General features: G+C 40.3%; 1 protein-coding gene across 1 annotated transcript in view; it reads left to right on the plus strand.

Moving 5' to 3' along the window:
• Positions 1-1,505, plus strand: part of SMOC2 (SPARC related modular calcium binding 2) — a 148,024-nt gene extending 146,519 nt beyond the window's left edge. Inside the window, exon 13 of the mRNA XM_086627135.1 lies at positions 1,482-1,505. Within this exon, the coding sequence (XP_086483261.1) occupies positions 1,482-1,505 (24 nt within the window). The remainder of the gene's footprint in view (positions 1-1,481) is intronic.
• Positions 1,506-17,734: the final 16,229 nt, after the last annotated feature.

The following is a 17,734-nucleotide window of genomic DNA, read 5'->3' on the forward strand; positions in this document are numbered from 1 at the left end:
GTTAATGTCTTCCATCTTTCAGAAGGCTAGATTAATTTGTTTAAAACTGAACCCGGGCTGAACCTCCCCACAAGCCAAGAGAAATCTTCCTCTCATAGTTGCTAGTCAATTTGTTACTTGCTTTATCTCTGATTTGTTTGATGTTAGGTTCACACTTCTTAAGGCAAGCTCAACATTGGTTGTGGGTTCTACCAGAGACCTCCTACATGCCTTTGATGGAATATAAAATACTCTCACAGCTAGAGGGATGTGATAAGTTTCTGTTTGTTTAAACAAATGTTTGTGGTCTTAACTTTTCAAGTTCCCCCCACAAATCACTTTAGCTTTAAATAAGGCAGCCTGAAAACAATTATCCTGTCGGAACTCAAAAACATTCAAAGGGGTTATTTTAATTATATAATAGCAATTACTGGCACACGTGCATTACACTTGAAGCATGACAAGCTCTCTCCCGTTTCTTGTAATCTGATCCTGACTTGCAGAATCTGTAATAAAAGTGTCCTAGAACGCCTATGTTTTTTAATTTTGTCTAATAATTTTGCTGACTCAGCACCAGTTATTTTAAAAGCTGTTGCTGACAAATGATAGCCTTGAATTAAGGCTGGCTCAGCAAACCGTCTGTTGGCAGTTTCATACTCGAACAATACAAGGCTGCGAATGTAGAAGGTGGCTTTCATCAAAAAAGTTTTCGCTTGAAAGGAAGTTATTGAAAAGCAACTGGGCTGGGTAGGAGCCACTCAAAGGAAACCACCCATCTAAGAAGGAGTGATCAGGTTTGCCTCACTCAAGAGCTCATTTTCTGCTAGCTTATTGTGGTTCAGTTGTTTGTGTGTGCTTAGGCATGTATGCCTGAATTTTTTTTCTTACACATGTGCACATCTGTATGTGTACACACACATAGAAGCTTACGGAAAGAAAGCAGATAATAGATACACATACTAATATACAGAGCCTCAGCTGTGGTTGCTCTAGAAGAGGTCAAATACATGATGGATCTGACAGAACTGGGGTAGTGGCCAGGTATATTTCCCTTGCTCAGCTCCACCCTGTCCAACAAACATACATGTACATGCACACACACTGCCAATGAGACCCAGAGGGTCTTTTGCAGCCTACTAAAAAGTTTACGAGGAAACTATAGATTGTTCATAAGACTTTGGCCAGCAGCCCATTCCTGTACATCACGTGCCATAGAAAGATATGTCGCACCAGGGACTTCCCCAGGCAGTTGCTAAAACTGTGTTTGACAGGTATAGATTTAAAGAGACTATAGGTAAGAAATAGTAAATATGTTGCTCATACCCTTGTTCATAGACACCATGAAGGACTACAGAGCAGGGATTTTATTCCCCATATATATATTCTTGCAGAACTCTTGTTCTGATAGTGGCATGTGGACACTGCTGGAAAAGAGATAAATGTTTATACTTGATTACTTGAAAACATCAGTAATAATGCAAATTTTCCCAACTTTCTTTCAGCAAGTTTCTAAGAAGCAAGGGTGAACAGCTTCCTGATGCAAGGCAGATCTTTTTGACATGTGGGAGATTTCCTCACCAAAAGGCAATAAAAACAACTGTAGTATTTGCACTTTGTACTTAAAAATGTAAATTCACTTTGTAGAAATGAAATATTTAAACAGACTTTTTTTTTTAATCTGTGAAAATGTAATGGCTAGTTTTGAAATATTATCACATACAATGTATGTGTATTCTTTTGTTGTCTGAAATATGTTAAACATGTTGGAGATGTAAAAGTTCGCATTTAAACCATTTTTTTAAAAATAGCTTTTTGGCAAACAGTAGCATAGAAACCCAATTCTATGTATTTTGGTTTCAATAGTATGCCTTGTTTTTCTTAACCAAAACTGTCATTTAAGTAGAGTTATGCTGAAAAGTCTACTGTATTCTCAATTTTGTCCAAGCAGTGTTGAATGTTTCAGATATGCAACAACTGAGGGAAGTGTGTAAATTGCTGTTGACTTGTTTTTGCAGTTTTGACTGAACAGAATTTTCACTGGTGGCAATATTTTATTTCATTTTGTTTTTATTATTATTATTATGCTTTCCAAAGATCATGCAATGAGAATGCAACCACTAATGGATTCAAAACAGTTACTCTACAGTTAGGATACTTGTAGAAAAATGTATGCTTTTATCCATTTTTGAGGTGCCTTCCATTATAAGTTTTAGTAGGATTTTTTCCCCTGTTTTTCACTTGACTTATTAATACAGCAAACCAACAGGGAATAAGTTGGATTGTAATGTCACTCCAGGCTGGTTCAGCCTGGGCTTAAAAGCATGTTTCAGTGGTCAGTGCAAAGCAGGAGCAGAGTTTATATGGGTCAGAATTGTAAATCTAACTACAAAGAGAGAGGGAAGGCTAAACAGATTGACCAGCCTTTTCTTCCCCTGCACCTGGCTGCCTCCATCAGCTCTTTGGTTTGTCTTGGGGTCCACTAGAGGTAAAGCTGAACAAATTATGAACAGTTGCCATCAGGAGAGGCTACTCACATCACCCCTGCCTGAGGCTTTTTCCTTGCTGTCTAAAGGAAGTTCTCACAAGTTTTCATAACTTCTCTGTCATTTTTCCCCCCAATGCTTTTTTGTATGTGTGCCTGAGGGGAATAAGAACTTGTGGATGTGATTTTAGAGCAGGGGACCCAAGTAAAAAAGACTCAGCTCTTAAACAAGTGTGAGTTACAAGCAGCTGGGTTGATCGATGCAGTGGTAGATGGACTACTGGCATCTAGGAACTGACATGAAAAGGCAGGAATGTTGTAGCAAGCAGTGATTTCATTCTGGTTTGTTTAAATAATGTGTGGGATCTGACATGTGACTAGGTAATCATAATAGCACCCTGGCTTGAGCTTGTACCTGGAAAAGCTTTTTTGCAAATAAAAGTGTGTCGTTTCAATTCAACATATGCTGGTGTTAGGAAACACTGTATGCAGTGGAATTGTACCCCAGCAATTGTGTACTCTGAGCTTTGGCAGCAGGAGGAACCAAGATGCAACTGTGTGTTATCTTGAGTTTTTGTTTTAAAATGTAGTTGTTATTCTTTTATACTGTTAAATTTTGAATTTAATCTTCTTTATAGATTAAAGGTCAGTATGTTATCAAACTATGCTCATGCTTTTTCTTCAACAACACAGCCATGTTCGGAAGCAGGTACACAGAGTCACTTCACTGTATTAAGTTTACAAGAAACCGCATGTGTCCATCTTCCTTTCTTCCCTTGCTCCTTTATTGAGTTCTCTCCTAAGGTCGTTTATGCTTTATTCATACCGTTGCTTTCTCAAAATAGTGATTTTGAGGCCAGATCCTTTGTTACTACTGTCTCCATATATCTTCAGCTTGGTCTCTTGCCTCTTCTCAGAGAAAAGTGCAATGTGGCACAGATGGAGATCACACTTTTCCCCTTGGTGTGAGTGTGAGCTGCTGGGCAACTTTCAATATGATGGGAAACAACGAGGAAAGAGGCAAATCCTGAGAGATACTAAGCACCTGGTTAGGCGGACATGGTATGGTTAATAGCAGCATTTTCTAAGAAGCATCTAATTCCATCACTGTGGCCTTCAGAGACAACATAAATGTAGACAATCAGATATTTTACCACGTCCATGGTTTGCAATGGCAGCCCATTTAAACTGGGAGTGTATGTGATTAAGCAAATTTGTACTAGTCACTTCCCTGGCAAATCACAAGTGAATGCTATAGGCATTCTCTTAGGTATCCAAAGACTTCTACAAGATAGTCATTTAATGACTCTACAATGACTGAAACATAAGGTATTTCATCATTATATGTATTTCCGTGTCGTCACATTTGTGGTTCATTTCAATTTCCAGCTATTACACCACTTGGCTATATGCACTATCGATTTCTCATATTAGAGTCCAGATCTCTAACTGGAACACACTTGAAAGCTTGCTACGTTCACCTTGGGCTCCCGTACCTCCCGTATACCAACAGGATAGTTAAACTCGGATAAATCTTGACCCTTCTAGTTGTAACCAAGCATGGCCTTTATACCAAAAAGGAATCCATGTGCGTAGGCCCTTAGGCTCACAGTACAATACCAGTATTTATTTAGTTCCACAGTAATTAATTAGTTCTAGTTTTTATCCTATTCCATGTGCAACAATTTATTTTCAATTTTAACTATTCTTATTGAAAGCACAACTTACTTATATTCTGCTTCTCATTGACCAGTATTTGTTCTAGTTCCAGCTATTGCTGAACAGCTTTTAGAGCTTTTATAGAGTTGTAAGTAGTATTACGTTTTAAAAATGTGTATGTGTTCAGTGATTTGTCCAGCCTGCTGCAACGTCCATTAGTCAACAGGCCACACAGTGAGAAATGTTGCATGTTTTGTCAACACTTTGGCTAACTTTCTCATCTTGTTCCCAGCCCTACAAGTAGGACAACTTCGTTCCAGTTTTACAAAAATCACTTCATTCTCAGTCTTCTCCCAGTCTAACAAAATGCCGAGTTTTCAGATCCTCATTTTGCAGAACTGGGGCCTAGATGATTGCTTGAAATGACAATTTTTCTTGCTAATGTCATTTTGGATAAAAAGAGAACAAAATACTCACCACATATAAATCAAGGAATACACTGTACTTTTCTCATTTGAACCAGACTTTTGCCCTCCATAAGTCAATGGAGAAAGCAGGCATTCCTAGAAAGCTGGAAGGAGAAAGAAAAATATAGATTGCATCATTGAAGACACTTAAGTGTGTCCAAGATTTGATAGATTTAATTAATATTTTCCTTCTACAGTAGTAATAAAAGATGGATTAATAAAGGTTAAGAAATCTTCCCTGTCAAAGATAATTTAGTTGTCTCTTTTAAATATTTACACTAGCATATTATATAACTAGGTTAAAGAAACTGATCTGAAAGAGTCTTTAATGCAGGAAGTGAAAGATTTATTACCTTTGTTTTCTTTAGGATAGCAAATGGATGTCATTTTAGAGTAATTACTTTGATATTAAATAGCAACCAACTAAGTTTATTGGTATCTGAAACATTAGAATGAATATAGTAAATTACTGATACAAGCTATACTCTGTCCCACTTAATTGTTTCAGTTCAAGTTTTATAAGTGAAAATATGTCCTTTGTTTAAAAAGCATAAGTAATGCATGTTATTTTTTTCTTTAAACAAAAGCTCATGTGAAAAACATTCAGAACAACGCATTTGTCCAGAACATCCAATGAGGAGGGTGACAGGGAGAGAAGGCTATGTGTTTTTTTTCTAGGTTAGCAATAAAAATATATGCAATATTTTGCCTCTCCTATTTTCACTTTCCCCATTTTATCACACGCTTTGTCCTCTGATTGATGTCATTGCTGGAATACAAAGCCTATTGGAAGGGAAGATAGTGAAATGAGAGTCCATTCTGTGCGTGTGAACAATCTTTTCCATAAAATACAGTCATCTGAGGCATCCTTTCCCTGGAGACTCTCTTTCAATTGGCTTGACGTCAAATCAATGCATAGGATTGCTTGTTTCTTGTTTAACACAGAATACTTCTTTGCACAGGCATGGAATCCATTCTTGGCTGAATGAGTACTTCATGAAGGAAATCACTCATAAAAGATTAGCACAGTCTGTGAGATTGTAGGTGAAAGGTTGCAATTTTGTATTACACCACAAATAGAAGTTATTTATAAAGCCCACTCAATACCTGAAGAACATGCATGAAGATGCCTGTATCTGTTCTAAATAGTCAGTCAGGAAAAAAAAAAAAGAAAAAAAAATGGTGAATGAAGTTTCCATTGAGAAACATTGTTTTTACTCAACTGTGACTGACCAATTTCATGTGATTGAGGGTTTCCATGAAATTTCACTTTTAAAAGTATTTTTTGGTTTAGTGGTTATTTTTATGTTGAAACTTCTTTTCCTTTATCTTAAAAGCATGAAGTGTCAACACTGGAAAGGGGGATTTGACGCTAATTTTATCTCAAAATTAGATATTGTCAAAGGTAGCAGCATTCTTGCTCTTCCCCAAACTTTTTTAAAAAAAACATTTTTGTTGAAAGAAGTCAGGTTTCTGAACATCAATTGGTCATGCTTCATCTAAGTCTCATTTTACAGTCTTTGAATACCTTGCTATCCCTGTATGAGGCAAAGAAACGCTACATTGTCCTTTAACAGGACTGGAGCTTGATGAACTGGTGGATTTAGCACTGTATGCACACAAAACATGAAAAAAAGTACAATAGGGGTAAGGGTATTTATACTAGTTTGTATCTATGCAGCACAATTGAAGCAGTGTGAATTAGTGACCTGCAGAAATATATAGGACACTTTTCTACCTTGCAAAACAAGCCTGCCATGGGACTGAATGCAAACACGTTCAAACCTGAAATAATGTCCTAGCATATCTCTGTATTTTACCAGTCATTTCACTCAAAGGCTGATGCATGCCAAACCCTACTTTGACCATTACCTGGGGAGCAGCTATTGCTCTGTTGTCACATAGCTCCCCAGGTAGTCTTCCTGAACCCGCAGCTTGGGTTCAGTCTTCTGGGACCCCAGGCTGGGATACCAGTGGGACCAAGACCGAGAAGAACAGAAGAAAAACCACGATGACAGACACTGTAAATTACAGGATATTACTCCATAGCTCAGATTTTCACCCTGATGGGCTGTGACCCACTGCAAACTCCTGCCCTGTGTCATCAATGACAAACCCTAACTTCTTGCTTCTTAATCCATCAAATCCACACTCAGAGCAACAGAATTTTGTGCTTTAACTGAGTGGGAGTCAATGCAAGTCTCAGCTGAGGAGTATTTGAGAAATACTGTGAACCCTCAACAGATGCATGTGCTCAGTTAACTCCCATCTAGCAATTCCTGTTTCTGCTCAGCACCATATGATGGAGCAGTGTCTGCACACATCAGCTCTTTAATGCTCTGCAGATGGGAGGTGTGCTTTTCAGTCTGTAGTGTATTTCTTTGTGTTAAACACTCAGCATCTAGTGAGGAAGCTTGCGTCTAGCCCATCTCCTGCTGTTATCCCAGGAGCCTGAATTGTATTGTTGCTGCTTTACACAGGTTTCAAGAAATATTTTGCAAGACAAAATATATGAAGGATGAGATGCTGAAGTGGAAGGAAAAAAAATAATATGCAGTTTAAAAGAGACTAATTTAAAAAGAGAGAGGAAAGAAAAAATTAGGCAGAGGAACAGAGGGAGTTGAGGAATGAAAGAAAGATCATGGAGAGACCATGGGGAACTGAGGAGGGTGGCCAGAGCTCTGTGTTAAAGCCTCATGTGGGAGTGAAGGAGGAGCAGATAGAACAAATGAGGAAGGAGAGTTTGCAGGTGGAAATGAGAGGAGAGGGTAAAAGAGGAGGAATGACAGAGGAAAGAGGAATGGAAGAAGGCTGTTGTGGTTTAGGCCGATCCGGCAACTAAACTCCACACAGCTGCTCTCTCACTCCTTCTCCAGTGAAATGAAGAGGAGAAAAATATAATAAAGGGACTGAGAGTCGAGACAAGAACAGAGAGAAAACACCCACCAACCATGGTCCCGGGCAAAACAGACTCGGATTTCTCAAAGCAAAACAATTTATTAACAGTTATTTAAAAAAACAAAGGGAAACAAAACCAGTTACTTGAGAGGATAAAGAGAAAACAAGGTCAGATCTTAAAAGCAACACCACCACCCCCCCTTTTCCTTTACTTCCCGGCTCTACCTCCTCCCCCAGTGGCGCAGGGGGACAGGGAATGGGGGAGTACAGGTCAGTTCATCCCATGTTGTTACTGCTGCTCCTTTCTTAAAGGAAGAGGAGTCCTTACACCCTTTTCCCTTGCTCCAGTGGATCCCCTACTCACAAGGAAAATCCACAAACTTCTCCAGCGTGAGTCCTACCTGCAGGATGCAATCCTTCCCCTTCGGATTCCTCTAGTGCGGGCTTTACCACAGTCTCGGATTCTTAGGGAGTTGTTGCCACTCGCTCCGGCGTGGGTCGTCCCATGGACTCTCCAGTGCATCTCTACCTTGTCACGCCCATGCTTCACAACCATCCTCAGGCTCAGGCATCTCTTCTCCGACGTGGGCTTCTCCACGGGCTGCGAGTGGGTCTCTGCTCCACCGAGTCTGTCCTGTCTGTAGGGAGGCCACCTGCCATCTCGCCAGCAGCTGCAGGGGAAACTCAGCTCTGGCACACCTTGTCCTGCTCCATCTTCACTGACCTGGTGTCTGTGTGGCCGTTTCTCTCAGATCTCAGTCCTCTCTGGGTGAACTCAGCCCAGTGGGCACCCCGGGAGCGGGGCTCTCCCCGAGTTCCCCAAGTGGCTCCGCTGCCACCATCCTCAGCGGGTGATGCCGGCCTGGCGCGGGCAGCTGCCCGGCCAAGAGCCGGGAAGCGGGGCAGAGCTCTCCTCCCCTCTTCTCACTCCTGGGCAAAGCACCTTTTCTGGTTCCTTTTTCCCAGCTTAAATAGGGCAATTCGCAGAGGCGCCGATTGGCTCAACCCCAAGGGGGATGGGAGTCTGATCTGGTGGCCAGAACCAGGTCTGACCCAGTTCTAAAACCAGAGAAGTCACAGGGAACAAATCCCCTCTTCCTGCCACCAGGACCGCCCCCCCACATCAAACCATCACAAAGGTAAGGATAGAAATAGTAAAGACAGAAAGAGACCTGCTCGTAAGACTTTCATGAGGAGGAAAAGCCTGAGGCACCCAAGAGAGAAAAAGAACAGAAGGGACACAGCTGAAAAGGAGACCCCAAATTTCCTTTTCCTGGGCACAGCATCTCTCTCACACAGCATCACTTTCTGACCTATACAAGAGGTTCAGCCCACCCTTGGATTGCTTCTCTGTCCATGCATAAGGTCCGAATTTGGTCCTCTGTATCCCAGCGGCTCCGATGCTTCGTTCCAAAAGACATTTGTTTTCATGGCCAATCCCAAGGCTTCCTTTAGATCCAGGAAGTCTAAGCAACATTTAATGAAAATGTGAAAACAGAAACCAGCATATTTCTAAATTAAGAGCAGATTTGAGCAGGATGAGGAAATCTGAACCACAACAAAGATAAACTTCCTTTTGTATTTCTTATTAGCAAAGATGCAAGCAAAATGTAATTAGATATATTTTTTCAAGCTTTTTATTTCATTCATTGTACCGATAGATCCTCTACAGACTTGGCTGATACACTACAGTTCAACATTTTCTTTAATCAACACATTGATGGCAAAGAACTATAAGAGAGTGCTGGTTTCTCATTGTCTTTTTTTGTGGTTGCCTTTATGTTCACTCTTGGGGTGGCTAAAAACTAATTATTTAAATACTTCTCAAAATCTTTAATCTTTAATCTAAAGGTTTGTATCTGTGTGTGAAAAAGAGAAACAGAGTGCAAGAAATATGTTCAAGAAAACTTTGGAGCCTATGGAAAATATCACAGGTTCAGACTAGAACTATTTTCAAGGTAACAAATATTGTAATGACTTGAAGACAAGAAGTTTGACTTCATTAGCCTTGAATAGTCATCCGGAAAATAATTTGGAAAATAGCTAATCACAGAATCACACAGAGTCACAGAATGTTAGGGATTGGAAGGGACCTCAAAGGATCATCTAGTCCAATCCCCCTGCCAGAGCAGGACCACCTAGATCAGATCACACAAGAACACGTCCAGGCGGGTTTGGAACATCTCCAGAAAAGGAGACTCCACAACCTCTCTGGGCAGCCTGTTCCAGTGTTCTGTTACCCTTACTGGGAAGTTCTTCCTCATGTTTAAGCGGAACCTCCTATGTTCCAGCTTATATCCATTTCCCCTTGTCCTATCATTGGATGCCACTGAGAAGAGCCTGGCTCCATCCTCATGACAGTCACCCTTTACATAATTATAAACATTAATGAGGTCCCCCCTCAGTCTCCTCTTCTCCAAGCTAAAGAGACCCAGCTCCCTCAGCCTTTCCTCATGACAAAAACCGCCTCATGCTTCAGATTTTCAGTGCTGCAGTAAAGAAGGTAAAAGAACAAGTCCATCACAAGTTGTCCTAACGCAAATAGCAAACTGGCACAGGTTCAAATGGCTCTCAGGAGAGGCTGGGAAGAGTCTTCACCTGGGCACAGGTGGGAGAGAGGGAGAGATCCAGCTACATGCCCACACACAGCTTGGAGGAGGATGTGGGAGAGTGACCAAGTGAAGAGGAGGAGATTGACCCCTAGGGTGTCTGCCACATCACTTAAAGCCCAGAGATTTTAACTGCCCCAAACTGATGACCTGTTTTAAATTCTACAGTCTCTGCTCCATTTTACCTTTTTAAAATAGAATGAAAGGTTCATCGTCTCCTGAAACGTGTGACATGCAACTTCCCAGGGCTTGGCATCTTCTTCACAGTAAAAAACAGGGATCAAGGCATCAGCATGAGCCAGGCATCTCTGTGAAGAGATGGTCCAAATGCCATGGCTGTTTAGTCAGAAGCATTGAGCATTGCTTTTAACTAGAAGCTAACACACCAATGAATACTGGAGCATAGAGACTCAATCATCACATACTCTACTCTACCCGCTTTTTTTTTTCTTTTAATTTTCAACACAACTTTTGATGGATTTTGCTTAAAAATTTACAACCTGAGCCACAGAAATGAAACAGTATACTTAAGAAATATTTTCACTTATATGTCTTTAGTTTGTATTGTTAGTATATGGGTCTTGTCACAGGGGAGAAGCCAGTAATAGGTACTTTAGTAGCCTTCATAGAATCATAGAATCATAGAATGGCATAGGCTGGAAGGGACCTTAGAGATCATCTAATCCAACCTCCCTGTCATGGGCAGGGACACCTCTCAACTAGATCAGGCTACTCAAGGCTCTGTCCAACTTGGCCTTGAACACCTCCAGGGAGGGAGCATCCACAACTTCTCTGGGCAATTTATTCCAAAGTCTTACCACCCTCGTACTGAAAGAATTTCTTCCTAAGATTTAATCTAAATCTGTTCTCCTTCAACTTAAACCAATTTCCCCTTGTCCTATCAGTGGACACTCTTGTAAAAAGTCTAGTTCCAATCCCCCTGCCATGGGCAGGGACACCCTCCACTACACCAGGTTGCTCAACACCTCATCCAACCTGGCCTTGAACGCTTCCAGGGATGGGGCATCCACAACTTCTCTGGGCAACCTGTTCCAATGCTTCACCACCCTCAGAGTGAAGAATTTCTTCCTTAGATCTAATCTAAATTTACCCTCTTTCAGTTTAAATCCATTGCCCCTTGTCCTATCACTACACACCCTTGTAAAAAGTCCCTCTCCAGCTTTCCTGTAGGCCCCCTTTAAGTACTGGAAGGCTGGAATAAGATCACCCCGGAGCCTTCTCTTCTCCAGGCTGAACAGCCCCAACTCTCAGCCTTGGTTGATTGCAACTGTTAGTGTATCTTTCATTTTGTTATTTTATCTTTTTTTTTTATTGTGGGCTTGAAACAGTCTTTTACACTGTGAAACACCGCACTTGTACCAATTGCTCTCTATCTTGAATATCGTTGCCAATCTTCTACTGGACAACAGAAAACACAGTTGAGAGAGACCTAAGAGGATATCTCATGAAGCATCGGTATATTGATGATAATGCTTTGCTGATGGGATTTTCACGTTTTGCTCTTCATACATTTGGATTATATTTAGCTTCTATCATAATTGTACTAATTGCTACTTTAAAAATCAGAAATAATGAAAACAAAAAAACCCCATCTATTTTAGGAAAAGGAAAATTAAGTTCTCCTAGGGAATTCATGATATCACAAAGTTTATTAATGTTTATCATCTTTTACACACATTTCCATGAGCAAAATTCAGCTCATGATGATCTACTACATGGTTCTGTCATGCTACAGGATTTCACAAAAGAAATGTCTTGTGCGTCTGCCATAAATACAGAGGAGTTGACTATTTTCGTCCTAACCCCCATGTGGTTGTAATATATCACAAAACTATGAGATAATTGGATGTGGCTGACATCCTTTGTTTTGAAGATAGCAAGGAGTGCAATACAAATAATCCAGGTGGAAGTGCAAAGGCAGAGCTACGTGTGGAAACTTGTAAAATGCCTTCTTGTGCTATTCTTAAGCTTGCCTTCTGGTGAACTTTCAATTCATTGTTTTTAAGAACAACATTTAACACATAGTGAAGTATGTTACATTTGCTACAGGAAAATGTGTACAGATGTTTCTGCATATAAAGATAATGCTCTCTGTCTAATATCCTTTGTGAATTGCCTTCAATAAACACTCAGAGCTGTGGCTAATAGCAAAACCTATGTTTATTCAGACAACCTAACACATAGTCAGATTTCTGTTCCCACATAAAGATCCCTACCTTTCTCTAAAACACTGTGCAGCCCAGCTGTGCTGTGGTTCCCTGGGAACATGAAGCCAGTGTTCAAGACCAGAGCCTGGGACTCTAATGAGCATAGTGTGGGTTTAAAGAGTAAGCCAGATTTGAGAAGGGAATGGAAGCATCAGTTTATCACGTCTTGTTTGTGTGAGAGTCAACATACGAATGCTCTTGCAGGTAGTGAGTTAAAGTGCTCTGAAATACGAGTATGCCCAGTTCCCCGCAGCCAGGGTCTGACAGCGCAACGGGTGCAGGCTGTGAGCTAGACTGCTGGCAAAGTGCTGCTACTGTTTCCCCTTCCAGCTCGGCCTACAGTGCAGCTAGTGTGTTATTCTGTGATACTCCATTCACTGTGAAGTTCCTTCTTATGCTCTTTGCCTTAAAAACCTGTCAGGAGGGTGCTGCTAGATGGGCTAAATGCACATCTGGTTAGGTGCCGGGTTTAAATGTAGCGCTTGGGTCCATTTCAAAGCAGGGCTCCAGTGCCATCACTTTAAATCATGGCTTTGTGGGTTCAGAGACTGAGCGAGACTCTGGACAAGCCCCAGCATGAGCCATCCCTACAAATGGTGCCAGGCTCAGAGCAGCCTTTCCATCAGGCTTAATAAGTATGGGCATGAACAAACAGATGAAACAGATGGGACCTGCTCTGTAATGCAAAAGTGTGCAAGGACTGGCTTCCATGAGCAGGGAGGAGAAATGGTTGTTTGCCAGTAATAAGTTAGGGCAACCATTAGTTCAACTTCAATTCACACTAAGACCTCAGACAAGGGCATAGTTGGCCCCAGATACAAAGGAATGTATCTGTGCTTATTGGCTGACTTTCTGAGTAATGAGTAGTATGCGAATCCAAGATAGGGATTTCAAGAACAAGGCAATGCTGCCTTTATGGACCAGATATATTTTTCTAAGTTTAATTATATTTTTTCTCATGGGTGAAGCTAGAATCAAAGTATCTAATGTGTAATTCCGACATCTGTACTGATGTAATGGTTTAGGCCATCATCAGAAGGAAAAAATGTTTATCCATGTATTGCGAAAAGTCAGTAAAGTATAAGTTTTAGTGAGAGATCTTAAGAAATCTAAGTTAGAAGCAAGTGTATAATCTAAAATTTAAGGGTCAATCAACAAATTGGTTTTATCCACTGTTTCTAATAGTGGATACAATCTATCATGCCGAACAGGGCCACAGAAATTATACACAGTGCTTATATCCTAGTTGAGTTTCACCATCCTTGTACTAGTCTTCTGACAACCTGTTTCGAGTAACAAAATGAGGTTGGCAGCCCAAACTATACATACATCTGTTTCCAGGAGCATTGGAAATCTGCAGTTTGCATCAGAAACTGGGTTGCAGGTGTTCTAGAAAGTCTTGGGCACTGATTCTGAAGAAAAAAAATATCAATATGGGTTGTTTTATAATGGTTTTCAGCTTTAGTTTAGTTAGTTACTCTGAAAACAGTTTCATACTGAAATTCTCAGCAAAAGTAGAGAGACTGAAGGGTTGCCATAAAGCTTTTTGACTGTGTAGACTTGTGGTGAGGTTTGTGGTGAATAGTAAACTTGCCCCCAAAAAGCTATGCACAAGTTCTGGTCAGATTTGACAAAGAGCGTTGGCACCAGAAGGCAGAAAAGGCTATTTCCAGAAAATAAAAGTGAAGGATCATTAACTTCTGTCTCACCTAACTTGATGCAAGTTTAGTTTATTTATATGCCTAACAAGCACATAACTCACACAGGAGATTCATGATTAGTTATATTTTCCTCTTGCGGTCTGGGAACAACTGAAATACAAGATGTGTAGCAGCGAGTTCTAGGTAACTTTCCAGGTCATGAACTGAGATGAGACCTGAGATGTTGTGCAAAACACTAGAAATTATTTCAAACAGGATTATGAGTATAAGAAACACATGGAAAAAGATAAGTGAAGCAGAAACATTGCAGTGAAAATGCATTTTCCTTGCAAATTTTGAAGTTACATCTGCCAATTCTAATGCCCTGGGCAATGGACTGACACCCTCAGTGCTGATCAATTTTAGAATCATAGAATCATAGAATGGTTAGGGTTGGAAGGGACCTCAAAGATCATCTAGTTCCAATCCTCCTGCCATGGGCAGGGAAACCCTCCACTACACCAGGTTGCCCAAAGCCTCATCCAACCTGGCCTTGAACACTTCCAGGGATGGGGCACCCACAACTTCTCTGGGCAACCTGTTCCAGTACCTCACCACCCTCTGAGTGAAAAATTTCTTCCTTATATTTAATCTAAATCTCCCCTCTTTCAGTTTAAATCCATTGCCCCTTGTCCTATATTATCCTGTTTTCCTCCTAATTTAATGATATAATCTACATTTTCAAACGTAAACTCTCACCTACTATGGTCACTAGGGTCACCAAGCATGGGACATAGTATAGTTAAGTCCCACACTTAAAACACTACACAGAGGATTCTCTAGATTGGAATCTAATGTTCTTGCACCAGCAGATGTGAAATTATGTTATATTTTTGTGACTTTATAGTAAGCAATTCCATATACTCCACCAGATTAGTAACTCAAATATGGATTCAGGCGGTACCATATATAGTAGTGTATATATGTACATATATATGTATATACAGTACATATATTGGAAAATATAGTGAATGATATTTAATTTTATTGTAACATTCTTAGGGCAAATGCTATTTTTTCATAATCCTTTTATGCGGTATTTTGAAGTTCCTTTGTTAGATCTACATCAGTTCCTTTTCCATTTGTCTCAGCTTGTCTTTTCTTTCAGGAGTCAACTGTCCTATTAATTTGCTAATGCAGGTAACAGGACAACAGACTTCTAAAATAGTAGTTTCCAACTTCTTTCAGTTTGTAAATCTTCTAATTTTTTTCAAAGGAGATGCTTTCTCTCTTTGAGTTAATACAAGCTACTGACAGGGGAACTTCCTTGACTATGATTCATGGATTTCTTAGAAACAGACCATGGACCATGAGCAGCTGCAGCTCTAAGTTTGAGGCTACCACTGTAGACAGAAAGTATTGGTAGCACAAATACTACTCATGAATTCAATACAACTCATTTTCGTCTGCTAATGCTTATTCTTACACCTTGGAAAAGAATCAGTCCTGCCATGTGGTCTATTGGAAAATCTGATTTCTCCCAGTTTGCAAATTAGCTGATACTGCAGCCTAGTCAATTTGCTGGTTTGTGTTATCCTATCTGTAGCAGCGCTGCTGATTGCCTAGATTACCGTGTGCTTGTATGTCCTTTTGAATCTATCTCTGGTCATATGTAATGAAATGAAGAATTATTCAGAGCTCTAGAGACCAACCACTTCATCAAATAACATCACTGCAGATCCCAAACACAGAGATGTGCAAGGCAAATATCACCAGGTTCGTCTGTATTTCTTCGTATTTGCTAAAAGTTTGTCACAGCCAAATGGTTATATAGTAATTACATAGGCAGGATGTAGGAAAAACTTTCCATATGCTTCTGTGGGGACTTCACTTCCTAAATCAAGGCTGGTGTATCTCTGAAGATATTCACTAACTCAGCCAGAATGCTGAGCCTGGAGCAGTAGTGACTGGGCAAGGGTCTATGTAGATCCCTATGGCAGGAAGTCAGACTGTGAGCAGTCAAGCTGTTTTCAGAGATTGTGGATTTCAAAACAGACATGTAATACAGAGGAGGAAAGGTAGAGTACCTTTAACGCCACTCATTTAAAATGAACTCTTCAACATAACTTTTAATTAGAGGTGAGATTAACTTGTAGGACTTAGATCTGCCAAACTTTACTAATGTTTGTTTTCCAGAGGGAAATATTGGCTCCAATGTTTAGTTTCAGGCATGCTACTTCAGATTTCATGTTTGTTTCGTCCTCTCTTTAAAGTGAATGAAGATTAAAAATGTGCACAGTGTTGTGCTATTTGGTTGTTACCAAAGTCCAATGGCACTATTTTTCTTGTTAGGTGAAAGGTAGAAGTGGGAAAAACAAACACTGGCCATTCTTGTTTCAACTGGTACTGTGAATCTTTGTTTTGCCTCTCATTTCCTCTGCGTTCGCGCAATGACCTGTAACTGTGTTGCCACGAAAGCTTAGAGAGATTGGCCTGGGATCCGCCGACTGACAGAGATGGAGTTGATCAAAGAAAATTTCTTTGTTCCCCTGCTCCCTGCCAGTAAGCAGTCCAAGTTGCCCTGGATCCTGTTGAGAGCAACCCTTCACTGCAACTCAGCAAACCAAACAAATTCACTGAAGCACTAAGTCAGACACATTGGGAAGGGCTTGCAGATTTAAATAGTCGAGATCCTACATCTGGGCTCACCCGTGTGTGGTGAGGTGGGAATCTCGCCCCACATCTTACATTAACTTGCTTATGCGTTTCCCAAGAATGTAAAAAGAACCTGACATTTGATGGACAAGTTTAAACAAGTTTCATGAAACTAATTATGTAAATAGACATAGAACCAGGTAAATACTGGAATGAGACTTATAAAAAAAGTCAGTATTTCTATGGGCAGTGGATAGGGCCTGATTTCTGATGGCTTGACATGCATGATTGAATTTGTTATCTAATAGCATATGACTTTAAAGAGACCTGTGCAAAGTATCTTGAAGATCCTCACTCCTTTGTCCTGACATTGTCTGAGAACTTCAAAATTTTTTAGAAATACACATAAACATACCACATTTGCTTAGGAAACCTGGCTAACAATTCAGAGGAAGGAACAAAAATTTTCAAACTCAAACCCTCAAAACCAACTACCTAAAGACAGACTGTGATGCTCAGATTTTGTAACCATTTCTACAAAAGGCTTTCTACAAAAGGCATGATTGAGTACTCTTCAACAAAAATCAGGTCTCTTCTTGTGGTGCCTAGCACCACAAATATGAATTCTTTGTCTGAAAGCATAACTTGCATTCACTGATTGATTTTATAGCAAAATATCAAAGCTCAGCTAGCCAGAAAGTGCTGATAATAACATCTTTCAAAGCTTTTCTCCAGATGAAGCATCTGTCCCCCTGCTGCTGTCCCAGTGCACTACCACTAGCTCACAAAGGATTTTTATTGCATAAAATGAAACCAGAAGTCTGTTGTGGTTTAGATTATTGTTTCGTTTATTAATAATAAGCATAATTTCCCAAACAGGACTACTAAATGAGAGCTGGCTTGCACACTACCTCCAAGCTTACAGTTGTTAGTGCTGTAGGGGGATAGTAACACAGCAGTTCTTTAGAATTTGGTCTGTATCGAGCTGCTTAGGATCTTATAATTTTAAAACACTAGAATTACAGAGGTGTTCGTAATGATTACTTAGCAACTCTGGAAGAAATATGTTGGTTTAAAGGTTGTTTCTTACTGGTCTTCAGCAAGGAGCATTCATATA

This window comes from Tauraco erythrolophus, chromosome 2 (assembly GCF_009769465.1).
Source record: "Tauraco erythrolophus isolate bTauEry1 chromosome 2, bTauEry1.pri, whole genome shotgun sequence".
NCBI lineage: Eukaryota > Metazoa > Chordata > Aves > Musophagiformes > Musophagidae > Tauraco > Tauraco erythrolophus.